Source organism: Nuphar pumila, chromosome 7 (assembly GCF_984573655.1).
Source record: "Nuphar pumila chromosome 7, dmNupPumi1.hap1.1, whole genome shotgun sequence".
NCBI classification, from domain to species: domain Eukaryota; kingdom Viridiplantae; phylum Streptophyta; class Magnoliopsida; order Nymphaeales; family Nymphaeaceae; genus Nuphar; species Nuphar pumila.
Genome location: NC_143255.1, coordinates 1,338,438 through 1,365,898, shown reverse-complemented (window position 1 = coordinate 1,365,898; position 27,461 = coordinate 1,338,438). Strand labels below are relative to the sequence as shown.

The 27,461-nt window shown below is 37.1% G+C and overlaps 1 protein-coding gene across 1 annotated transcript; it reads right to left on the bottom strand.

The window, feature by feature from the left end:
* Positions 1-788: 788 nt before the first annotated feature.
* On the bottom strand, positions 789-27,461 carry LOC149830792 (cysteine-rich receptor-like protein kinase 6). Its single transcript, XM_090011878.1, has 7 exons — positions 26,573-27,461; positions 5,131-5,241; positions 4,825-4,994; positions 4,514-4,724; positions 4,181-4,418; positions 3,804-3,954; positions 789-1,147 (listed from the first exon to the last, which is right to left on the bottom strand). The coding sequence occupies exons 1-7, from the start codon at positions 27,381-27,383 to the stop codon at positions 839-841; spliced, it is 2,001 nt and encodes a 666-aa protein (XP_089868004.1). The 5' UTR covers positions 27,384-27,461; the 3' UTR covers positions 789-838.

Genomic DNA, 27,461 nt, shown 5'->3' with positions numbered 1-27,461 from the left:
AGCCCCCCAGCACAGAACCACACCTCACAATCATTAGGTCCTTGGACAAGGAATGGTCAGTTGGGCAGACTTGAGTCCCTTGTTGACGAGTCAGAAGCATGACCTGGCTCTTGAACGGGCTAGGCTTAGGGCAGGTTCAGGGTTTCCAAGTAGCATTGGCTCTTGAACGGGCTAGTCTTGGGCTGCAAAAATTGACTACCATCCAATATCCGGATGTATTGAACTTAATTTGGGGCTTCTTTCTTCAAAATCCACCAGTAATTTTCCTTGTTTGCGTGGGCTACAACATGGTTAATGCACATCCAAATTAGCTGGCATTTCCGTGTTACAAGGAGTTTTGTATGTGCAGGAAACAATTACTTAGTTTGGCATGAACGCACACGCTCAGAATTCAGGGTTTTGAATGATCTTGATCTTTTACATGAATGCAACCACGAGCAAGTTATCCCGAGATGTACTGCAAAAGTTCCAACACCAAATAGAGACATCCCATTTCAACAAGCAAGTTGTCCCGCGATGTACTGCATCGTTTGCTAATTTAAAATTGCAGCAGCTACATTCAAAGTATCCATTGTTCCAGCTTCATCGATCTCAAGTACTGTATCTTGATATAAATTAAATGACAGAAGATATACAATTTTTCATATAGTATAATCACCAAGACACAATTTTGATGCCTCAATATATAATCACCACCACAACGACAAAACAACAAAAAAAAGCCTTATTCCAATCTGCAAGGCGGTGGTTTGGGTAAGAGTATCTGAATAGTTTCCGTGCCAAATGTATTTCCTAAAATGTTTGATTGAGTAGGAAATATTTGTTCCCAAGGCGCAGTTTACCTTGGAAAAGCTTCAGTATTGGTAACCATATTGGCAGAAATATTGCTGCCACTTGTTGACGGTTGGTTGGACTCGGTCATAGTTCTTCGAGTAGAGAATATGGGCTCTGTGGGTACTTGGAGTGGCAAAGACTCGCTTCCAAGCATGTGAATGACGGATGACATCGTTGGTCTTTGTGCAGCAGCATCCTGAAGGCATAGGAAACCGATGTGGATGCATTTTAGCACTTCACCTGTCAGAGCAGAGTCCCCAAGCATTGGATCCATAAAGTCCATACCATCCCCTCGACACCACAAACTCCACGCCTGTTGGTCAATTTCATTTTAAGAGAAACAGAGCTTCTTGTTTAGTATATGGAGTTCATCACGCGCTGACCAAGATGAAAGTTCAAGCTGAGGTAACTTGATTTAAAAAGAAAACTGGAACCAAGACAAAATAAAGCATCCAAGTTGAAGGGTTGTGTGCGTGTGTTTGTGTTATGTTTAATTATGTCCATTCAAAATTTGAACAAAAATCAAAGTTAAAAATTGAAATACATGTAATTAACGGCACCTTGTTAAATAAAAGATGCAAGTAACTGTAACATAAAGAAGAATATGTTGATACAAGAATAAAGATAGATACATGATGTTGAAGGCACCCAACAAAGGTTGAATGTCATGGCATGTTCACTGTCGTGTTGTGTCAACAAAAAAACACATTCTAGGTGAAATGGCCGTGTGATGAGAAATATCTTGAGTACTAATTTCATGATTTCCTTGAGAGCGCATTTGATTCTTGGGACAAGACCCAGTGGGGGCAAAGGGACCCCACTCCAGACTTGTCCTGCATTTGAAACGAGGGGACAAAATTCTGCAAAATCATATGATGGACATTTAAGAGGTGTGCATGGCCTGAAGGAACAAGGCCTCTTCCTGCATGAATCATCACCGCTGATCATGATGGATATTTTGAGAAAATCTACTTAGCATACTTAGGGGAAGCTGATAGAAGTCTATCCTAATCCAAAATCTGCTTAATATATATCTACGACTCATGCTTAACAATGTTCATTGAAATCTTAACATGGTGTAAAGAGAATATATATCGGGGTTGAGAAGAGGGGCCACAATCTAGCCCGGGGCTTTTCAACAGGGTGGATCCTATTTGTCCATCTTTGACGGGGTTTGGGAAGCAGGACTCCTACTTATGTAGTGCTACGACAAACTTTGTGGCATTTACCTGAACAATGTTGCCTGACTATAACCAACGTACAACCAATAGTTCACTATGATGATCATAACTTTGAGCCCATCCTGGTGAGCTAAGTCACAGGGATTCGGCCAACCAGGTGCCGCACCCACGTCGACGCGATGTGGGTGCACGTGCAGGTGCGGGTGTGGCACCTGGTGCGGTCAACGCACCTAGGGTCATTTTCGTTCAATTTTCAGACTTTAAAAAAAAAAAATGCCCGATGAAAAGAGCTGTGAAGAGAAGGAATCCTCCCTTCCTCTCCTCCCGACCTCTCCGCCGGACCCCGACGCAGGTCGACCTCTCCGCCGGACCCCGACACCACCGAAGAGGAGGAATCCTCCCTCCTCTCTTCTCTCTGACTCTTTCTCTCTCACTCGCTCGGTCTCTCGTCTATGTCTGTGTAGATTTATTTTGCTTTGTTCTTGTACTTATATGGATTGATCAAGCATACAACTTGTGTTGTTCTTATGCTTATACCGATTTGGGTTTTCATGTATAGATTTTCTTTTCATTGTTTATGCATTGATTTTTTTTATTCTGCATGTTCGATCCATGATAAAATTTTCTTGAGGATTAAACTGAATTGAAATCGGTTTAGAGGGTTCAGAACCTGCTGAACTTAGGGATCAGTTTGGACTGAGTTCTTGCTAGGTATGATTAAACTCAAGGGCTTGTCCGGAACCCAAATGTACAATGGGTTTGGATTTTGGTCTACCGATTTGTTGAAAGGGTTCCTGAGTGAGTCCCAGGATCTGTCCCAACCCTATATCACGTCATGATGGATTAAGCAGAAAAATATATATACATTTTACTTCAATCCATGCATTCTGAACTTTTTTTGTTTGTCGCTTTCACCCTTATGATCTGAATTTTTCCTGTTTGGCGCATTCACCTTATGATCTGAATTTTTTTTATTTAGGTTCATTTAATTGCGGTGTTAGTTTTTGTGATGTAGAATAAAATTGTAGATTGTTAATTTGATTAATTGCATGCATGATGAATGTTATGACAATGTTAACTGTTAAAACTTCAAAATTATATATATATATATATAATATATATATAATATATATAATTTTTTATATTTTTGCCCTGCCACACCCCACACCCAAGGTTTTTTAAAGTGTCGCATCCTCGCACCTGCACCCACACCCATGTGACAGCTGGTGAGAGACTAGGGCCATGCTTGCTTTGGTCACAGGTGAGAAAGTAAGCTTGAAAAAGTGTAAGTTGTGATTGTTGGTCATAAGGCTAACTTTCACAAGATTAAGACAAAACAAAGAAAGAACAATCACAGCTCACAATCATTGTACCTTTTCATGTTTCACCAACCCTGAGAAAGTATTATGATTGTAATTTACAATCATAGGATCCAAGACTCACAAGGGATTGCAAACATGCCCTAGGTCAGCAGAATGGTGTTTTTGCCTAAAATGCTGACTCAAGATAGGCATGTCAACCTTGACGAAGAGAATTTTGTTCCCAGACTCGGTGATAAGCTCCAGTCTACGTAATAACACAGTCCTGTGCTTGCTTCACACAATAGCATGTTAAAAGGGTACAAAACATTATGCAAGGCTTTTGATTTTATAATTCATCTTCTCTTTTTGGTGTGAAAAGCCATCACTTGACTTTTAGTATAAAAATCACCCAAACAAACATACATATATACATGCATGCAGAGAGAGAGAGAGAGAGAGAGAGAGTCCTTGGTAGTAGTAAACTTACATGTCCAACAAGGCTGTGAGATAGTTGGGACAGATGAAATCCACTGTTCAATTCGCCACTAACAATCTCCAATAGTAGAACACCAAAGCTATAGACGTCAGATTTTATAGAGAATAGCCCGTCCATAGCATACTCTGGTGCCATGTATCCACTACAAGAAAAAGTTGCAACGCCATTGGTTGATTTTCGTAGTAATTATGCCATGCAATAAATGATATTGGATTTAGAGAATTTGTTATATAATTGTAGGTTAAAGCAAATTGTGGAAAGGCATAAATATATTGTTTGACATTTAGCATGCCTGATAATGGCATCTTAATCCAAAACTTCAAACAATGAAAAGATAAATTGCACAAAGTAATTAATCTTATACTCACTATGTTCCCACAATAACGTTGGTATTTGCCTGACCCTGATTTTCAATAAAAATCCTTGCCATTCCAAAGTCAGATATTTTTGGATTCAACTGCTCATCCAACAAGACGTTCCCTGCTTTGAGATCCCTATGGATGATGTTGAGTCGAGAATCTTGATGGAGATAAAGCATGCCCCTGGCAATCCCCATGATGATATTGAACCGCTTCCCCCAATCCAGCAGTGTACGCTTCTTTGGATCTAAACATCATTTCAATAAAATTGTTTAATGACCTGTGTGTGTATGTGTGTGTGTGTGTGTGCATGAATGCATGTGTATGAGCAAGAGATACAACCATAAAGAAAGAAATTAAGGCTTTTGTTTGGCATATATTCATATATGAGCAGCTTCTCTCCCCTATCCATGCAGCAACCCAAGAGTCTGACTAAGTTTTTGTGTTGAAGCTTTGCAATCAAGTTGACTTCATTCTTAAACTCTTTTAATCCTTGCCCAGATCTTTGTGAAAGCCTTTTCACTGCAATCTCTTGTCCATTAGGAAGCCTTCCCTGATTGAAGTACCGCCCCATGAGTTAAATTCGAAAAAGCCTCTCTCAAAAAAAAGGAAAAAAAGAAAATGAAAAAGCCATGGGTAATGCGTTTATGTACCCTGTAAACAGGTCCATATCCACCTTGTCCCAGCTTATTCTCCTCACTGAATTTGCTTGTTGCATCTTGGATGATGCTTAGGCTGATTTGTGGTAACTCCTGGCTTTCCTCCTGCTTGCTGGGGCTACCGATATCAAGTAGGGAGATCTCATTGTTATATCTTCTCTTCTCTATCATATAAATAAGATTATAGATAGGAACACACAGTAAGTTACTTTTTAGTAAGAGAATAAAATTGACATTAAGAACTGAAGCAAGATAGAACAAGTTAAAGTAAGCTACAAATATACAAATAACATTGGATACCTATATGTCTTTGCCGCTTGAGGAAGACAAATATGGCACAAGCTATAGAGAGAAGTCCACACGTTGCGGAGGTGATGATAATAACAATTGTTAAGGAACTCAACTTATGGCCTGCATTGAAAGTTAACCGTCATCATATTGTCAGAGGCGTAGCTACAGCCCAGTCCTGCCTCCCGAAACAGTTACTTTTTTTTTTTTAAAGCCCAGTCCTAGCCCAGCCCTGATTTCATATGAAATAGATTTTTATCCATTTTTTAGCCCAGCCCTGACTGCAGCAAATAGTTTGATTTGTCCAAATGAAATAGATTTTTATTAATAATTGTAGCCATTTTTTTTATCTAAAAAAAAAGTTTTCGGGGGTGCTGCCCCCGAACCCCAAACTATCACACAATTTTTTTTTCTACACCCCTGTTTGCCCCCCCCCCCCCCCCCCCCCTCGCATGAATCCTAGCTACGCCCCTGCATATTGTCAAATGAAGTTCTTTTTTAAAAAAGAGAGAACTATTGATGTTCTTGTGAGTGAGAGGTAAAGGCACTACTAGTATTTATGATTGTCAGAATGCGCAACTTTAGATTAGAAAATAATAGATACTAGGTCACAAAATTGATGCAACAAGAATATGAAATTTTATATATATATATATATCAATTGAGGTCCTAATTGTCGTCACTTGGGTTTCAATCACACATTTTTTTAATTTACAACCCGAAGAATGGCACTCGACACAAAGACCTAGTCACGCTGTCTTAGCTTGCCATACCTACAGTCATTGGGCCGGATGCATAAAACTCCAAGGCTAGGACCCCTGCCTCCAGGGTTTATGCTATGCATTGACTTGCACAAAGAGGTAACGCCCATGAAAATTGAACCTTGACTGCCCGTCTAGCAGCAAAGGCCCCACTCGACTATCCCAACCCCCCTTGGGGCATTTCGATCACACTTGATCAGGCAGTTTAAGATTTTGTCTCTCTCCCTATAAGAGCGCGGTTTCAAGTGTGCTAAACAGGTGCCACGCAAAAGTCAAATGGAGCACTTAATGCTCTAAAGGTTTTCAACTTGTATACCAAAAAGTGTATGCCTCTAAGGACACTGAAAGAGTTTGCAGCTGAAGACCGGTGGTTTATTTCTTCTTTTTGTTATGACAATAAAACCGGGTGATTTAGGCCCGTTCTTTTTATTGAGTGGAATTACAATGGAACAAAATGATTACTGCCCGAATTTTAGAAGATAGTGAAGATCTCGTGCCTAGAATCCAATCCTTCAAAGGTTAATGGGGATCAACCAACATAGCGTGTCCCATGATAAAGACGTGACAGCTGACATGGCTTGCCTAATGATTGACAAGTCAAAGATCCAGAGTCTCAGTAAAAAGCAGAAGTCGAACACTTGTCAAGACCCCAAGACATGATAATTAAGAGCTAGGTCTACCTAGTGGGCTTGTGATGCTAAAGAATCATAGAGGACATCTCCTAGTTCTAGAAAATTAATTAGAGTTACTTAATTATAAGATAGTCTTTTAGTTGTTGGGTTCTTTTGAGTAGTCATTTGGTAAGGAGTACTAATCTAGTTGGTTTTTTTATGTAAATAGGACTCAACCCAAGCTCCATCTATATAAGGAGGTTTCGTAAAATCATATGAATAATTGATTAATGCATTGAGTTTTCTCATAAAGCCTTGTTGTCCTCCTCTCTTTTTCCTTCTGTCTCTTTGGCATCTCAATCCTTAGACGCCTTGTTTTCTCTCTCCTCCCTCTTAGATATCCCTACTTCTCTAACGTCTTCTTCTTATCTCTCCCTCTGATCTCATTTGGCACCACATGTGTGGTGGTGGATTCAGCCTATACAAAAGGCTCAAGCCCTTCACTAGTTTCTTTTAGAAATTCTAAGAAGGCTATATTATCCGAAAAAGCTATTTCAAGCCTCAACAGCTATGGTTCTGCTATACCGACGTCTTCGAAGCCTAACTCAAGCATTTATTCCCTTAACCTTCTGATATTAGATTTTTAGACATATAACTAGACCCTAGATTGCATTAGTTTGCTTCTTATAGCCTTAGAACCAAAACTGCATCTACCTGATTAACCTGAAAGGCCCTGATTTTATTGTTCGATCTTTTCAGCCTTCTAATGACCTATTTTATAATTTCTTAACCTATAGCAGTCTATTATAACCCTAACGCATCCCTAGGTGACCAACAAACCCTTGATCTAGTCTATCCTAACGCTATCACTCTCTTCTGATTGTCCTCTAGGGCCATTTTTTACCCAATTTTCTCATTTCTATAGGCCTTTTCCCAAAATCACCCAAAACCTTCACTATGATTGCCCTTAGACCACTGCTCCATTATGTCCAATAGAAAGTGCACCTCAAACATATTCATCCCAGCCTCAGAGGGCCAAGAACTTCAAGTTTGATCTCTCACTTGTGTTGGGCTCAAACTAGAGTACCTATCTCTTGCTAGCCCAGGACAAACTTTTGGTCCAAACTCCATACCGATCAAAATGGTCCTTGAGAAGCACCTAATAAAGTGGTATCAAAGCGAAGAACATACCAAAGAGCGATCTCAATCCCTCTGTGATGATAAACTTGAAGAGATTCACTGACATGCCAAAAATGCCCAGGGATTGTCGAGCGAACCCAATTCGAGATGTGTTGATGAAGGCAAGAGAGTGCCAAAAAAATAACTTCTTGGAGCACATTGAGAGGGTCGTAGAAGCCCAAGGAGATCGGTTGGACTCTCTCCACAAGTGAAAGCATGGCACTGATCAGGGTGTTGACTTCAATGGTAATCAAAAGGGACACCTGATCGAACTCATTCCTAGGAGCCACTTTAGTTCGCTTGAAGAATGGGTAAGAAACCTCACCTTGAAGTCTATACCTTTAAGGGTGAAAATGTGTTATAGCAGATTTTTAAACTCAAGCGCTTCTTTATCTGCCATAACATACTCCTGAAGGCACGTGTTGTCGAAGAAGTAGCCCACCGTGAAGGTGGCAACCTTCGATGGTATAAGTCAGTTGATCTCATACATGGGAAGCTCATATGAGATGATTTTGATGACCAAATCATAGGGAGATTCGATATCTACGATAGTTGTTATTGGAGGCTCCAATCCCTTCGTGACAGTTCTACACAATTGAATACTTTGGTGACAAACTTGCCACCGATGGTGATTCCTTTCTCAGGAAGGCCATCAGCGATGTCACAACAATGCACCATGCACTACAAGAAAATCATGGATTAGCGATGGACTATATCCATCGCTAATCCGTCGCTAAACAATTTAGCGACGGATTAGCGATGGATAGAGGCCATCGCGAATTTTTGCTCGCTAATTAGCGAAAAAATTTATCTGCCGTTAATTCCGTCGCTAATTTGCGACAGCGTAGCGACAGACATTATCCGTCGCTAATCTGTCGCTAAATTTAAAAATAAAAAATAAAAAAAATTGATCCTTGTCGGGCGGTATTCCGGCAGCAATAAGCCGGACTTATACCGTACCCGACAGGCATTGCATAGAAGCGGTGCTCTCTGGCGTCGCCGTCCTCCGTGAACCGACGTCATCGTCCTCCGTGAACCATCCTCCGTGAACCGGCGTTGTCATCCTCCGTGAACCGGCGTCGTCATCCTCCGTGAACCAGCGTCGCCGTCCTCCAGTGAACTGTCTGCCTCGTCGCCGTCCTTCGTGAAACAGCGTCCTCCGACGTCGCTGTCCTCCATGAAACTGCCTTGTCGCCGTCTTTTGTGAATCGGCGTCGTCGTCCTCTGTGAACCGGCGACGTCGTCCTCCAGCGAACCGTCTGCCTCATCTCCGTCCTCCGTGAAACGGCGTCGTCGTCCTCTGTGAAACTGCCTCATCGCCGACATGCTGCATCGTCGTCTTTCGTGAACCGGTGTCATCGTCCTCCGTGAACCGGCGACGCCGTCCTTCAGCGAACTGTCTGCCTCATCGCCGTCCTCCGTGAAACGGAGGTCCTCCGGCATCGCCGTCCTCCGGCATCGCCGTCCTCCGTGAAATTGCCTCGTCGTCGCCCGACGTCGCCGTCCTCCGAAGAAGTCGGTTTAAATCGAGCGCGATCGATTTAAATTTCGAACAGGGAGAGAGGGAAAATTTTGCGCTCGGTTTAAATCGAAAATTAGCGAGGGAATTAATGAGGGAATTTTTCCCTCGCTAAAATGTTTTTCTTGTATGGAGAATTAGCGACGGAAAAATTGTTGTTGTTAAGTAGCGACAGATTAGAGACGGAACAACTATCATCACTAATCCGTTGCTAATTAGAGACGGATGCATGAAGAAAGTTTTCTCTAGCTAATCTATCGCAAATTTGCGACGGAAAAAATTCGTCGCAAATTTCTGTCGCTAATTAACATTTTTCTTGTAGTGATGGATCAAGAGAATATCCAATCAAACCAGACACCCCAGCCTGCTAAGAACACCCTAATGAGCAGCAGTAAACCCGCCCACCAATAAACTTGTTCAGAAATCAGTTAGTGAGTTGACATTGTCGAACGAAGAATTGGCTACTATTGAGGGCACAAAGATGGAATCACCTCACACCCTCTCCTATGATACTCTCATGAGCATAACACCAAATTCTATGTAGATCCATCATAAGGTGCAAAGTCACAGGGTGGATACACTTGTTTCTAGGGGAGCAAAAAAGGTTTTGTTCAGAAAAATGTTACTGGGGTCATTACAAAGAGCACCTTGAATTAGATCATATGTGGTCATAAAGCCCTAAAGAACGAGACTTATGCCAGATCCATATCAGGTTCCCACCTTGAAAGTTTGTGCAGAATTCAGAGTCCATGTATATTTGATCTAGGAGAAAATCGGCATTAAGTGTGCCACTTAATAGAGGAAGTACCTACTATCATATTGGAACTTTTTCCTTGCAAATCGTGAGCTAGCAAACAAGAAAATCTTGTTATAAGTGCTGCCAAGGACTCATTTGAGGTTTATCGTGCAGTCGATCAAAACCTCGTGTTTGATCTTGAAGGAGTAGCCTATTTGTAAGATCCATAAATTTTATGAATTTTTAATCAATATAAAATAATTATATAGCAATTTCAATCTGTATTAATTGAGAATTTTAGTCAATTATAGTGGCATAGTGTTATCATCGCAAAATTTTTCCCCTCCCTTGCGAGAGAGAAACGAATTTCGCGAGTCAAACTTGACCAAAGTTTTGAAAATGGTTTTGAAAATTACTCGCCTCCGTTTTGAAAATTTGCGGGAAAATTCCGTGGAATGGGATCCGCCTGTCGGTACGAGGTTCAACCGTTCCTGGCGCCTTTACCAGGGGTAATTAAACCAAGGACCAATTATGTGCTTTAACTCGACTCAAATATCTAAATTATGCTTTATTTTTCCTAGAATGCATAAAGAATCAGGCTTGTGCTATGAAATTTTGAAAATAATGCAAGTTTGAGAAACATGATGTTTGCTTTGGAAAATTGAAATATGCTGGAAAAATGATTGGAAAAGTACTTGAAATTGGGATTCCTGGGAAAATCATTGAAGTTCATTGAAAATCAGAAATTTGCATTGGAAAGTGATTTCTCAGGAAAACTTGAACTTTGGAAAATCGATTTTGAAATTTGGAATTGCTTTTCTGAGAAAATGGATTTGAGAATTCTGAGAAAATCTAAGAAATTCATTGGAAAATGACTTTTGAAATGGAAAATGAATTCTCAGGAAAACTGAAAAATATGAGAAAATCGATTTCTGAAAACTTGGGATTTTGAAATTTGAGAATTTGAAAACATAGGAAAATCTTGATTTGAACTTGGGAAATGCCTTGAAATCTCATTTGAAAATTTGGAATTCTGAGAAAATCCAATCCTGAGAAACTTGGAAATTTTTGGGAAAACTGATTTATCTAAAATTGAAATTGGAAAATGAATTTGAAAATAATGCAATTTGAATGATATGAATGAATGAATATGAGTTTAAAAGAGAATTTCAATTGAGGAATTGGAAAATCCTTTTAAAACTTTGAAAAATGTAGTGCATTTTGAAGTTAGCCTAAGTGTGTAGGCTGAATGTGGCTAATACGAAGATCATAAATCTTGATTTTCTTCGTATTCTGACTATGGCCATAAATACGAATCCCACCGAGTTTATAAACTCCATAAAAGCTTGTGCACGTGCCATTCGTGTAAACCATAGTGGATTTGAAATAAATGCACATGAATCATACATCAAATATCAAAATTTACATAAATTAAACTATATGCAATGCAGCCCTATTCTAAGCAGAAAAGTAACTCTTATTCCAAATTATTACATTTGAGGTTACATTGAATTGAAATAAAAAAAAAATAAAATCTAAGTCTTCTTCTTGAATGTTCCTGCAAAACTAGAAAACAAGGTTAGCACAAAAATGTAGGTTATTCTGAATTTATCCGAAAATATGAGAAATTATCGGATAGTATTCAGATATAAACCCAAATTCATACCCCCCTTTGATATAAACATAATAAATAATGAATAAATTTGGAAAATAAACTTGAAAATTCGAAATTGGGGTTCAAAATGACCAAAATACCCCTGATGACCTTAAAATCAGGGTTTTATGAAAAAATTTTTGTAAATTTTGGAATTTTGAAAATAAAATGAAATAAATCAAACATAATATGATAAAATATGATGATATGCATGAAATTTTGGAGAATTAGTAATTGAAATTTCGAAATTTAGGTCAAAATGACCAAAATACCCCCGATAACAAGACTATGGCCTTGAAACCAGGGTTTTCTGAAATAAATTTTGCAAAATTGAAAAATATGAATTACAAAGGAGATTTAAATTCACCCTAATATGATTCTACATGCTTATGTACATGATAAAAACCCTAAAATGACGAAAATATCATAAAATATCAAATTTAACCTGATTTTCGCCTGATTTTCGCTTCTGAATTTAAAGATAAACTAACACATGGAGCAAATGAACTTGGAATTAAACCAAATTTGGCATGGACAACTAAAATAACCCTATAAACATAATGGATCTCTAAAATATATTTTTTTTGTATTTTTAAATATGGAAATTCAAATAAAAACCCTAAATTTTATGATTTTTGCCTAAAATATTGATTCTAAAGGGGATTTAGGATATCAAACTTCCATAAAAATTTCCCAAATTTTATGGGATGACATAGGACAGTAAGGCAAGGATTTTTGCCTTTTACACCTTCTGTTTTTGACCTATGGTCGGAGCTGTACCACTCCGGCAAATCGGATCGGAATCCGGCGACTCTAGTAAATGAAGGAAACAGACAGGTTTCGGTAGAAAATGTGGTAAAAATGGCAGACAGATGGTAAAATGGCTGAAATTATGGTAAAATGCCCCTAACAAACATAGTAAGATTTTATCTTTTGACACTATTGGGATTCGGGTTACGGTTTGGAAAAGACCACACTGTTATCAGAGACCTAAATCTCTGGAATTTCTGGACATTGGAATCTGTTAGACAGAAAGAGAAAATCCGGGAAAATAATGAAACAGATCCAAAAATTCCCAAATTTTGAGAAATGACAGGAAATCATGTTAGGAACAACTTTCATGTTGAAAGTTTTTGCAGACGGACTACAGATTTGGAGGAGTCGGTGCATTAGGGTCTGTCTATACCCTGACAAAGGAAAATCAAGATTTTCCCAGGCGGCTGGGAAATCTGATTTTTGAAAGAGGACAAAACTAACTGTAAAAACTTCAAAATTTCCAGATCATCAGTAGATTCGATTATGAATACACTGTGATTTTTGAAGGACAATCTGAATCTTCCACAAGGGTGGTGCCGGAGGTTTTTGTCTGCTAAAGCAGAAATTGAAAATTCAGAGAAGTCCAAAATCCCAGCTTGGGATTTGATTTTTTTGATAAGGTTCCAAAACTCAAACGGATCTAAATTTCTAACATGAGATCTTGGACAAATAAACCTAACTACAAATATTTTTTTTTTGGATTTATTGAAATGAAAATCTATGTAAAATAATGACTGCAACTTATGCTGAAATTAACATCTACAAGTTTTAATACGAATCTTAAGGACATTAAATAAACTACTAATAAAATACTAAAACTAAATTAATGAGATGCCTAAAATGCATATTTAACATAAATATAATGTTTAAAATGAAGAAAAAAAAAAAAAACCGAGGATGTACGAAGTTGACTTGATATTGGCTATTAGTGAGAGATCCAGTCCATCAAAGGGATGGATCATCTCACCTATGTAGCCTTATCATAGAAAATAAGAACTTTCAACCACGCAAAACCTGTCCTAAAATCTGTGTTTTCATATGGGATTCAACATCTTAAAGGGGTAAATATTTTAGAGGAGATCGTTCAACACAAATGGGGAACATAGCCTTACCTTGCGCTCACTTTGATTGGTAGTTGGACTTGAAGAGGCTGCGTGGGAGTTTGGAAGAGCGTTGGGGCTTGAAACGAGGGGCTGAAGGTAGCAAGCTGGAGCAATGGAGACCTGGAGTGGGAGAAGATTCTGATCGCCCAGGGGCTGTTGCTGGGCTGTGGTGAATGAGGATTGTAGCTGGATGGAGGTCCGGCTGGTGGTGGCGCCTTGCTGCAAAGGAGGTGGAGCTGCCACTTGGTGGCTGCCGGCTAGAGTAGTTGATGCTGCTATGGAGGAGAGGATGGTAGCAAAGGGTGATCAAGGAGCCTCTTGATGTGGCTGAAGCAAAGGGGGAGCTGGGCTTTAAGGTGGCTGAACCGGCTGGGAGGAATGGCTAGAGGAAGGAGGTCCGGCTGGTGAAGGTGGTTGTGTTGCTGTCAAAGTGTGGTTGACACAGGTGGCTGGAGAAGGCTGCTGCTGTGGAGAGCTTGAAGTTTGAAGGTGCTTCAACGATGGAAGTTGGAGCTAATGATGATAGTATGTTGTTGCTGCCTTGATTAGGGAGGAGCTTGCTGGAACTTGAAGATGAAGCTGCTGTGCTGTGGTGAAAGATGGGCTGCATCAAGTGTAGGTGGTGCTGTCAAGGAAGGAGAGGTGGAGAAGCTGCTGTGGATGTTGCAGCAATGGTGAGGAGCTGCTACAAGGAGGATGGCTGTTGTGGCTGCAACAGCCAAGAGAGAAGGAGAGAGCTCAAGGGAGAGAGAGAGAGAAAGAGAAAGAGAAAGAGAAAGAGAGAGACGTGAATTCAGCTTGGGAGGCCAGCCGTTCTTTTTTTCCTTTTGTTTTTGATTGGTAACTTAGGAAAGATGATATCTTTTCCTAAGTTACCATTGATTAATGAAGAAGGCTGTGTAATGCCCAAGGCTACAGCCGTATGGCTTTGGAGGAAGAAAGGAGTAAGGAAGGGAAGAAGGAAAAGGAAAAGGAAAAGGAAAGAAGAGGGGAGAAAGAAAAGGAAAGAAAGGGAGGAAAAGGAGAGGGAAAGAGGAAGAGAAGGGGCTGGATAGGGTATACGTGAGTGGCTGGGAGAGGAAAGAAAGGAGGAAAGAAAGAAAAAGAAAGAAGAAAGAAAGAAAAGAAAGAAAAGAAAGAAAAAAGGAAAGTAAAAAAAAATAAAAATAAAAATAAAAAAGAAAATGGAGGAAGAAAGAAAGGAAATGGGCTAGGGTGGTCGACCCCCTTGTGAGTCCCACCTTAGGAAAATAAAATAATAAAAAAAAATAAAACAAACAAAAAAAATAAAGAAAAAGGTAAATTTTTTTTCTTTTTTTATAAATTAAAACAGAAAATGCAAATGGATGGGCCATCTCAGAGTGGGTCCAATTTCCACTTTTGAAATTCATTTTGACGATTAAAGGGGTAAAATAGTCTTTTCAGAAACTTTCCAGATGAAACGAGTTATTTTTGGCAGTTTTTGAAACGAGCTCGGATTTTGAAGTTCAATACCTCGTTGCGTAGCAAATCCAATGTAGAATTTAAAAATTTAATTTTGGAAGAAATCCAAATTGTTTTTGTTGAGAAAATGCTTCCAAATCTATTTTCAGACAAAACGAGCTATTTTTGGCAGTTTTTGAAACGAGCTCGGATTTTGAAGTTCAATACCCCATTGCAAAGCAAATCCAATGTAGAATTTAAAAATGTAATTTTGAAAGAAATCCAGATTGTTTTTCTCGAGAAAATATTTCCAAACGAAATGAGCTATTTTTGGCAGTTTTTGAAACGAGCTCAGATTTTGAAGTTCAATAGCTCATTGCAAAGCAAATCCAGTGTAAAACTTGAAATTTTGATTTTGAAAGAAATCCAGATTATTTTTCTTGAGAAAATATTTCCAAATTTAGACTCCCGGGGTGAAAATGTCAATTTTGGAAACCCAGGGTTTCAAATTGATTTCTAAAAGCTTTTAAAACTCAATCTGGATTGAAATTTGTAAAACTGGAGTTCTGGACTTCGAAAATGAAATGAAATGTGATGAAATGATATGAAATGATGAGAAATGACATGAAATGTTATGCGAAATGCTAACCTTGAATAAAGAATTTTGGATGTCAGACCCCGATTGACACTTGTACCAGTTTAAAAAGCATTAAAATTGATAAAATTTGCAAAATAGCTCAAGAAATGGTTTTCGGGACTCTACTGGGTCAGAGTGACACTGAAAATTGGGGTTCGAGCTGGATTGAACTGAAGTGAGCTGGATTGAGCTGGGTTTTAGAGTTTCAGAACTCAAATGAACAGACCAGGCACTGACTCAACTGACCTTTCCGATTGAATTTTCAAGAAAAGCTGCCATTTTTAGAGAAATGGTACGGAATGATCACTAGAGTGAAGTGAATTACGAACTTGAACTGACTTTGAGCTAAGAAAAAGGTCAATAATACTGACGTGAACTAAAATCGAAGCTCGAACACTAGCTCAATTGACTGAACTCAACTCAATTTCAGCTGAAAGAGCTAAAATGGACTAAAATGGGCTCCTAGACACTTGGAAATGGTTTTGAACTGAAACTGGAGCGCTTGAACTCCTGGTGAGCTCAAGTTAGACTCTGAGGAACATGACTAACTGGGAATGACTGACTCGGAGGCGATTGGCATAAATTCGAGTGAGAAATGAGCTCATTTTTGAAGAAATGATCCCATTTTGGCAGGAATGGTCAGAAATGAAAATGGTCTGTTCATTGTGAGCTCAGATGAGCTTGAGATGACTGATATTCTAACTGTCTTGAACTGACCAATGAGCTTGGTTGACTCCGACTGACTGGGGTCCGGGATGACCTAGGGGTAAAATGGTAATTTTCCTAATGAAAATGGGTAAAATGTTGATTTTTTGAAACTGACTCAGGGTTTGACTCCTACACTGACCTACAGGGTTGGCACTACACGAGGAGGGATTTTTAAGAATAGATGAGGAAAATTTGGGGTGTTTACACATAGTAATTGCTTGGCTAACTATAATTAATTAGCATTTAATTGGTCAATATTACGCATTCATTTACTAATTAGAATTAAATTAGAGTTTAATTCCTAATTAACTAGCATTTAGATGAAACTATGCTTAATTAGCATTAAGTGGATTATTATATATGATTTATAAATTAAATTTGGAATTTAATGTAATGTATAATTTTTACAAGTATTTAAAAATAAAAAAATATGCTTTTTTCCTTTTTGGAGTTGGATCCAAGTTGGGATGGATTTTACCCAACCGGATTTGGATCCAAATGTGGGGCCCACATGGAAGTCGACTTTTGTGTAGTGGACTAAGTAAAAAAAATTATAATAAATAATAAAAACAAAAGAATTTGGAAAAATAGAGTTAATTTTTTAAATCCCAAGGAGCCTTCTTCTCAAGATTTGTCCATAAATGGATCACACAAAGCCGACTTTCAAAAAGTTGTTTTTCCATCTTGTTGAAAGAAGAAAAGTCTCTCTTTGGGACTTGAAAAAGTAAGTGGGTTTGAACTTGTGTCACATGGGTGCGGGTGCGGGGGTGCAGCACTTTAAAAAAACTTGGGTGCGGGGGTGCGGCACAAATATAAAAAATTATATATATATAAAGTCCAAAAGTTGGACATAAATGACCCTGGGTACGTTGACTGCACCCAGGGTCAGGTTGACCGCATCGGGTGCGGGTGTGGCACCTAGTTGGAGAGTCCCTGTGACATAGGTTTGAACCATCTCCACTCTCCATCTCCCTACAACCACTCTCCACCCTCCATCTTTGTCCAACCCTAATCTCGCTCTATGAAAACTCGATTTTGGAGGAGGGGGTCAAGCATCCCCCTCCCCATTTTAATATTTGGCTCTCTCTCGTTCTCCTATTCTCTCCCTCCCTGTCCATATTGTTTTTCTTTGATAGCCATTAAAGCTTGGCATGTGTAAAGGCAATGACACCCCTTTCTCCTAAAGTGTAGGGTTGGGTGCCATTGGAACTCCACTCTACACGGACTAAAAATAGATTTCTCATATCTTAGCGTTGTGCTTGTGTTCGTCTTCAAGGTAGGGTCTAAACACTTCTCATATGGATTTTATAAAATATAATGTTTATTTTATATATAAGAATGGAGTTTCCAAATGTGCATCCATGTATAATTTTTTATAATGCATATATGTATAATTTGTACTTATGTTAATAGTTGAAATGCAAGTATGATCTTCAACAATGCATATATGTATTATTTGTACCTATGTTAATTATCAAAATGCATGAATGATGTTTAAAATGCATATATATACATTATGTATTTATGTTAATGATTCAAAATACATGAATGATGTTTAAGATGCATATATGTACATTATGTAGATATCTTAATGGTTTAAATACATGTATTATGTTTAAAAATGCAAATAAGTATGTTATGTAACTATGTTAATTGTTCAAATGCATATAATATATTAAAAATATATATATGAGTATGTTATGTAACTATGGTCATAGTACAAATGCATATGGTATGTTAAAAAATGCATATGATTATGATATATAACTATGTTGATGGTTTAAATGCATGCAATATGTTAAAAAATACATACGTAATGTAACAATGTTGATGGTTCAAATGCATATAGTATATTTTAAAAAATGTATATGAGTATGTTATGTAACTATGTTTATAGTTCAAATGCATATAGTATGTTAAAAAATACATGAGTATGTAATGTAACTATGTGATAGTTCGAATGCATGTAGTATGTTTGAAAAAATGCAAATAAATAATTATGTTGATAATACAAATACATGTAGTATATACAAAAATGCATATAAGTTTAAATGCATCTAATACATTAGAAATACATGAGTATATTATATAACTATGTTGATAGTTTAAATGCATATAGTATGTTAAAAAATACATGAATATGTTATGTTCAAAAATGCATATGAGCATGCTAAAATGCATGTATTATGCTTTAAAAAATGCATATGAGATGCTATATAATTATGTTGATGTTTCAAATGCATGTAGTATGTTAAAAAATGCACATGAGTATGTTATGTAATTATGTTGATGGTTGAAATGCATATAGTATATTTGAAAAAATGCATATGAGTAACATGTTGTTAGTATAAATGAATGTAGTATACCAAAAAAATATATATGAGTATGTTATGTACGTATGTTGATGGTTTAAATGAATATAGTATGTAAAAAATATATATATGAGTATGTTAGGTAACTATGTTGATTGTTCAAATGCATGTACTATATTAAAAAATATACATGAGTATGTTATGTAACTATGTTGATAGTACAAATGCATGTAGTATAAATATATATATATATATATATATATGAGTATGTTATGTAACTATGTTTATGATTTAAATGCATATAGTATGTTAAAAAATACATATGAGCATCTATGTCACATGGGTGCGGGTGCGAGGATGCGGCACTTTAAAAAACCTTGAGTGCGGGGGTGCGGCAGGGCAAAAATGTAAAAAATTATATATATATATATATATATATATATATATATATATATATATATATATATATATATATATATATATCAGAGTCGGTTGAAAAGAAGAAATATTGCGAGAATTCATTCCAAGCAATAAGCAAGTTGCAAACATGTTCACAAAGCCATTGCCCGCTAAGAAGTTTAATAGGTTTAGATCCATTTTAGAAATTATAAAGAGAATGTTAAAAATGTAATTTGTAATTAGATGTGGATCTAATATACATCCAAAATCCAAGATTCATATCTAGCCAAGTAAATCAGCAACTTGTATGCGAGATTTAGGTGAGTCAATTTTGGTGAATAGCAAAAATAAGTACGACGGTTGATTGAGAGAAGAGAGAGTCAGAGTCAGAAACAACGAGTGTGAGAGAGAGAGAGACGGAGAGAAGTGAGACCGAGAGAGAGACGGAGAGAGAGAGACCGAGAGAAGTGAGACTAAGAGTGAGAGACAGAGAGAAGAGAGACTTAAGTGAGTGAGAGAGCGTACCTGAGGAAAGGTCGGCGGAGGCAGAGTCCGGCAAAGAGGTGGATCGATGTCGGGGTTCGGCTGCGAAGTCGAGAGGAGAGGAAGGATTAGGGCAAAAAAAATTTGCCCTAATCCTCTCTTCACAGCCCTTTTGATCTGGCGATTTTTTTTTTAAGTTTGAAAATTGGACCAAAATGATCCTAGGTGCGTTGACCGTACTCAAGTTCGGGTTGACCGCATCAGGTGCCGCACGCGCACCCGCGTCGCGTCGACGCGAGTGCAACAACTAGTTTGCCAAATCCCTGTGACTTAGATGAGCATGCTATGTAACTATGTTGATGGTCCAAATGTATATAGTATATTTCAAAAAATACATATGAGTATGTTATGTAATAATATTGATGGCTCAAATACAGTTAGTATGTTAAAAAATGCACATAAGTATGTTATGTAATAATATGATAAATCAAATGCATGTAGTATGTTTCAACAAATGTATATGAGTAACTATGTTGATAGTACAAATTCATGTAGTATGTTATATAATTATGTTGATAGTTTAAATGCATGTAGTATGTTAAAAAATAATATAAGTATGTTATATAACTATGTTGATGGCTCAAATTTATATAACATGTTAAAAAATGCATATAAGTATGTTATGTGACTATGTAATAGTTCAAATGTATTTGTATATTTGAAAAATTGCATACGACTATATTGTGTAACTATGTTGATGGTTCAAATACATGTAGTATGATAAAAAATGCATATGAGTATGCAATATAATTATATTGATGGTTCAAATTCATGTAGTATGTTTGAAAAATACATATGAGTAACTATGTTGAGAGTACAAATGGATGTAGTATGTTAAAAAATGCATATGAGTATGCTATGTAACTATGTTGATAGTTTAAATGCATGTAGTGTTTTAAAATATATATATATATATATATATATATATATATATATATGAGTATGTTGATGCTTCAAATGCATGTAGTATATTAGAAAATACATACGAGTATGTTATATAACTATTGATAGCACAAATGCATGTAGTATGTTAAAAATATATATGAGTATGTTATGTAACTATGATAGTTTAAATGCACGTAGTATGTTAAAAATACATATAAGTATATTATGTAAATATATTGATGGCTCAAATGCATGTAATATGTTTCAAAAAAGGCATAAGTATGTTATATAACTATGTTGATAGTTCAAATGCATGTAACATGTTCAAAAATACAAATAAGTATGATATGTAACTACGTGATAGTTGAAATACATGTAGTATGCTTAAAAAAATTCATATGAGTAACTATGTTGATAGTACAAATGCATGTAATATGTTAAAAAATGCATATGAGTATGTGATATAACTATGTTGATGATTTAAAAGCATATAGTATGTTAAAAAATACATATGAGTATATTATGTAACTATGTTGATAGATTAAATGCATGTAATATGTTAAAAAATGATATGAATATATTATTTAACTATGTAGATGGTTTAAATTTATATAATATGTTCAAAAATGCATATGAGTATGCTATATGATTATGTGATAGTTCAAATGCATGTAGTATATTTGAAAAAATGCATATGAGGATGTTGTATAACTATGTTGATGGTTCAAATACATGTAGTATGTCAAAAAAATGCATGTAAGTATGTTATCTAGTTATATTGATGGTTCAAATGCATGTAGTATGTTTGAAAAATGCATATGAGTAGCTATGTTGAGAGTACAAATGCAAGTAGTATGTTAAAAAATGCATATGAGTATACTATATAACTATGTTGATGGTTTAAATGCATGTAGTATTTTTAAAAATGTATATGAGTATACTATGTAAGTATGTTGATGGTTCAAATGCATATAGTACATTAAAAAATGCATACGAGTTTGTTATGTAATTATGATGATAGTACAAATGCATGTAGTATATTAAAAAATGCATATGAGTATGTTATGTAACTATGATGATGATTTAAATGCATGTAGTATGTTAAAAAAATATATATGAGTATATTATGTAACTATATTGATGGTTCAAATGCATATAGTATGTTTCAAAAAATGCACATAAGTATGCTATATAACTATGTTGATGGTTCAGATGCATTTAATATGTTAAAAAATGCATGAGTATATTATGTAACTATGAGATAGTTGAAATGCATGTAGTATGCTTAAAAAAATGTATATGAGTAACTATGTTGATAATACAAATGCATGTAGTATGTTAAAAAATATATATGAGTATGTTATGTAACTAAGTTGATGGTTTAAAAACATTTTATATATTAAAAAATGCATATGAGTATGTTATGTAACTAAGTTGATGGTTTAAAAGCATTTTATATATTAAAAAATGCATATGAGTATGTTATGTAACTATGTTGATGGTTCAAATGTATATTGTATATTAAAAAATACAGACGAGTATGTGATAGTGTGAACACCCCAAATTTTTCATAATTTCAAAAAATACCATTTTGCCCTTGGCCCCCATCTTCTGAATAATTGGGTCAACTTCTAATCATTTCTCAGATTCATTTGGAGATTCGAAATCCAATTTTATCTTTTGTGGTTGATTCAACCACAGATCCAGATCGAATATCTAAATCCAATTCTGAGCTAGAATCCCCTATTTTCAAAATTTAAAAATACAAAATCAATTTTCTGAATATCTCAGACATTTCATCTAGATCCGATATCCATTTGGATCCACTCATCTCTTTTCCTCAATTCGAGATACAAAACTAAAATATCTATTCATAATCTTGGATCCAAATCCATTTTTGAAACTCAATTTCTAAAATTAATTTTGTTATTTCAGAAAACTCTTTTTCAAAAAAATTGTTAAATTTTAAAGCAAAAATATTTTATAAATTTTCTTAAAAGCCTCATCTGGATCCTCTCTTTCGAATTTTTAAGATTTTTCCTTCAAAAACTTAAAAAGAAAAATTTTCAGAAAGTGGTTCAGTCCTCTTTTTGAAAAAATTCTTACTATAACCCTCCTTTTGAAAAAATTCTTGTCACAACCATCTTTTTGAAAAATTTTAAAAAAATGAAGGACCCATTTTGAAATTTTCCGAATGGCTCTCTTCTATATAACAAGCGCAAGGGTCGATCGATTTTTTTTATCCACGAAGCCCCATCATCCATTTTCCTCTCTCGATCATCCATTCCATCGAGCCCTCTACCTCTCGCATACTTTTTCCTCTTCTCCTTCTTCCTCTTTCCCCTTTTCCTTCCTCCTTTCCTTATTCTCTTCTCTTACCTGGTGAAGAAGCCCAACCACTGCAGCAGTAGCATTCAGAAGAAGCACTTCCCTCCTCTCAGCCTCTGTCGATCCACAGTAAGAATCACCTTCCCCCATTTGCTCTTTTGTAAATCTGCCTCTCCCCTCTTCTTTCTCTTGGAATTTCCTTTTGGTTTTTCTATATCTTTTTTGTTGAAGCAACATATGCAATATTGATCTGCCTATGGGTTACATCTCTTTCGTTGTTGGTTTATGCATTTTGAATTTCTACATCTTCACTATGTGTTTTCATTATATGTTAGTTGTAGCTGGATCACTGCATTTCGTTGGATTTAATTTTTGAAATCGTGATGTCGCTGCATTTCATTCAGGATTGTTGTTTTATTATCTACATTTTGCAATTGGCATCTGTTTCACCTTCACTTCATTTCATCCCATCAATATCATGGCACACGGTATCATGTCTTTCTTTGTGCTAATTTGAAATCTCCCTCTGAGTTCATGGTCCAGTGGACCCAATCTGCTATGCATTGGGCAGAGGTTTGGTGTGTTGAGCAATAGAACAAGTGGGGATCATTTTGCTTTAGGATATGCATCAAGAGAGGTTTCTATCAATTTTCAATCACATTCATAGAATAAGTGGGGATTAATGTGAACCTCAACAGGGTACAATCAAGTTCAGCGTTCTGAATGATCTCATTTGTACACATTGCATCTATTGCATTGTCTGATAAGCCACATTGACCATTGTCTTTCATTTTGTATATAATGGAAATTGCATTAATAAAGTAAGTTGCAGGGACATTAGCAGTCCAGGGTCAATCTCCTGCTTTATCACAGCAATAGCATGGATTTTTCTGTGATTTGCTTAGAATGTTTGTTCTGGACTTGAATAAGAATTCGTATGCTCTACAATTTTGATTTCACTATTCATATCATAGGTTTTTCATCAGGTCGTATTTTCTGCAAAATGAATTATATTCATCATATCACAGTTCACTTAGACATGTTACTTACCTGTGTTTCTTGTGCTCTATTACCTCATCTCATGTATTACACTACATACAATTTTTCATATACATTCAGTCACGACATACACCACTCGTATTGATGGTCTATGTAAAAATGGTTGCTTAGAAGAGGCAACAAGGTTGCTTGATGAAATGCTAGCAAGGGGCTTGGCTCCCGATAAAGTCACTTATACATCTCTTGTTGATGGTAACATGAAGCACGGAAATCTTCAAGAAGCCTTCATTCTTGGGGATAAGATGATAAAAATGGTCTTGATCTTGACCTTCATGCATACACGGTCATTAATTTGGGGCTTTTGTTCCAAATGCCTCATGCTGCAGGCAATGGATCTTTTTGCAGAGATAATTGAGAAGGGTATACAACCAGATGCGTCTATTTATGACTGTTTGATAACCAAGAACCAGGACAACTTGATGATGTCTTAGAATTTCAACCTGATATGATGAGAAGAGGTCTAATAAGTGTTGGGCCTTGTTCTGTTGTTTCCAACAAACGTGGTATGTGAAGCATTCATGTCTACAGTGTATATCCCTTGAAAGACACATTATAATGTTCCAGAATCAGATCTTGATATGGTATTGACTAACCTATCCAAATTGTGTGTTGTAAGAAACTAAGATGTTTAAAATCAAAATGTTGAACAGTTGCATTACTCAGGCCTAAATCTCAGAGATCCCCTTCTTGAGGACATTGGTCAGTGGTAGCTTCTCAGAGCTCTGCTTTAAGAGGGTCACAAAAGGAGGAGGTACGGAAAATGGAAAACGTTCTTGTTATTTGCTAATTATCCAGGTTTTGATATCAATTGATGAATGATCCTATTGTGCTGATAATATTTTGTTACACATTCAATTGGTGAGAATTGGGGGATCTGCATATTCTTTTAACACGTTGGTGGCAGATGTATTAGTTGATACAACATAGGAACTCCCAAAGAACGTCAAGCCTGTATAATCACTTGTTTGATTAGTTGGCACGATCCCCTCCCTTCCTCATCTTTGATGTTGTTGCTGCATATACAGTAGCTCACGAGCTGTTGTGGCCGCACAACAACTCCTGAGTTGCTGGATCTTCACACCATACTTCACTTCTTCACAAGAATTCCATCTGATTCGATGTATCTCTGTAATCTGACGTCAATGATTGTGCATTTGCATCCATGTTTCTTAGCATTCATGTGTTGATTCAATGTGAGCATCAACCTCATCGCTCACCATTGCCATTGGGCTGTTGTTTGCATAGCACAGCAGCCCAATGGCTGTTGTGGCTTCCTGTACTTTCATAGCATAGCAACCTTGTGGGTTGTTGTAGCTTCTTGTGTTTTCATAGCACAGCAACCCTATGGCTGCTGTAGCTTCCTGTGTTTACATAGCACAATAGCCCAATGACTGTTGTGCCTTCTTGTACCTTCATAGTACAGCAGCCCTGTGGGATGTTGTAGCTTTCTGTGTTTTCATAGCATAACAGCCCTAAGGCTGTTGTAGCTTCCTATGGCTTCATACTTCCCACAACAGTTCTAATTCAATGAACTGCTGTGATGCCACATCTTCTCATTAGCTTAGTGCATTACATATGCATTCAAATATACATTTTCTCATTAGCTTAGTGCATTACATATGCATTTTAATATACATTTTCTCTTTAGCAAGAACATTGCATATGCATTCCTATATGTATTTTTTCATTAGTATGAGAATTGTCCTTAGATATGTCGCATGAAATACAACTAGGACTTGTACCAACTAGATGTAAAAAATGCCTTCTTACAAGGCAGCCTCAAGGAAGAAATCTATATGAACCAATAATGCATGAAGTTGAGGGATACTTAGATGCAAATTGGGTAGGAAGTCACAAAAACAAAAAATCTACCAATGAGTACTATATATTGATGGGGGGAAATCTAATTTTTTGGAAAAGCAAGAAACAAAGTGTCATTTCTCACTCTAAGGCTGAAGCAAAATATTGTGTAATAGCCACCACCACCTGCGAACTCATGAACAAAATCTCTACTTAAAGAGATGAGATTTGAGGTCAGCATGTCAATGACAATGCATTGTGACAATCAGACAACCATAAAAATAGTGGCCAATTAAGTTTTTCTTAAAAGGACCAAGCACATAGAAATAGACTTTCACTATATTAGAGAGAAAGTCCAGGCTAAGGAGATATACACCATTCACTAAAAGCTCAGATCAACTTTTGCGGATATCTTTACAAAGATTGTTACCAAAGCTCGACTCTATGTTGTGCTAAGTCAACCAAGTTGGGTTCGGTCCTCTATCTTCTCTCCAACTTGAGGGGGAGTGTTGGATAACCCTCACTGACCTCGGCAAGGTAATCATTTCCTACGGATTGTTCCTTTCAGCCTTATCCTCCATCCAGGAGGATAAAGAAAGTATCACCTATCTCAGGCAAGTCACCACACTAATGAAGGAAACAATTCTCGGCTAATGAAGGTATTGTAATTGCTTATTTTGTATGGCCTATCTTATCATGGGCTATAAATACAGGCTGTGTTCCCAGCCTCCACCTATCATTCTCTGGTTCATAGTGAGAGTTGTGGGTTTCTACCGTGGAGGCCGCAATGGCCTAACCACGTTAAACTTTCCTTCTTCTTCCCTCATACTCTCCCTTGTTCCTGATTTTAACAATGGTCTAAATACACAAGGCAAATAACAGGACATGATACCATATTTTACTTCTCTATGCAAGAAATAGGACTTGAATGTTGTAAAATAAAGTGGAGAATCGCCATTGGTGTCAGAAGACTAATCCATACCTCCTCCAGTTGACGAAGGAACCGTTGTTGATGGTGGTGGCGGACTTGCTGCTGGTGACGGTGTTGCTGGCGGTGGAGGTGATGGCACCGCCTGACCTAGAGGGTATGTCTCATGCCGTATGACACAGCTGCCGGTCAGAATTCGAGCACCCAGTCTATCATGGCAACATTTTGAGAGAGAGGAGATGGAATTGTTTAAACATGAATTGCAGGCCCTTAAAGACAAGTCTCTGGTGCACATCACCAGGCAATAAATTGTGACGCTTTCCGTATATGGAGTGCTATCCACAGCATACATGAGACCAGACCCATTCGATGTAACTAATGCAGTAAGATTTTCTAACAGTGAGATCACCAACTGATGATATCGCCCTGGACTAGCGATCGTCTCAGAGCTCACCAGCGCCATTATGTTTTCAGTGTCCACAACTCCAAAGAAATTTACATCAGAGTAGCGTACAATGCACTGAACATACCAAATAACTGCTGATCTTTTGTTGGGGCAGGCTTGGATGATCTGATCGTTAGCAACCTTAATGCAGTTCCGGCAATCGTCGAGCAAGACGTCTCCTTTACAGATGGCGAGCCCGTAGACTTTATCCGAGCCCTGGCCTTCAGTGGTGTTGGCAAAACCATTGTTGACGAAAGAGTCAGCAGCCAGAGAGGCAAAGAGTTGGTTCAGGTTCTTCCAGAAGGTGCTGTTAGAAGCGTAGGATGCAGAGCCGGGGCAGCGGTAGTAAGGATCTTGGGCCTTGGAAAGATTAATCAATGCAAGTATAAGAAAGATGATCTTAACGGCCTCACCCATCATCTAAAACTAATTGATTCAACAAATTAAAGATGTCAGTAAAGGGAGAAAAGCAGAGGGATAAGAGGTAAGGAAGATAGC

Excerpts from the sequence above, each read along its gene's own strand:
- LOC149830792 (XM_090011878.1), bottom strand. The coding sequence starts at position 27,383 with ATGATGGGTGAGGCCGTTAAGATCATCTTTCTTATACTTGCATTGATT. Across the intron at positions 4,995-5,130 it reads CAAGCGGCAAAGACATATAG|AGAAGAGAAGATATAACAAT; the intron begins GTATCCAATGTT and ends TTTATATGATAG. Across the intron at positions 1,148-3,803 it reads CTCACAGCCTTGTTGGACAT|GCGTGGAGTTTGTGGTGTCG; the intron begins GTAAGTTTACTA and ends ATTGACCAACAG.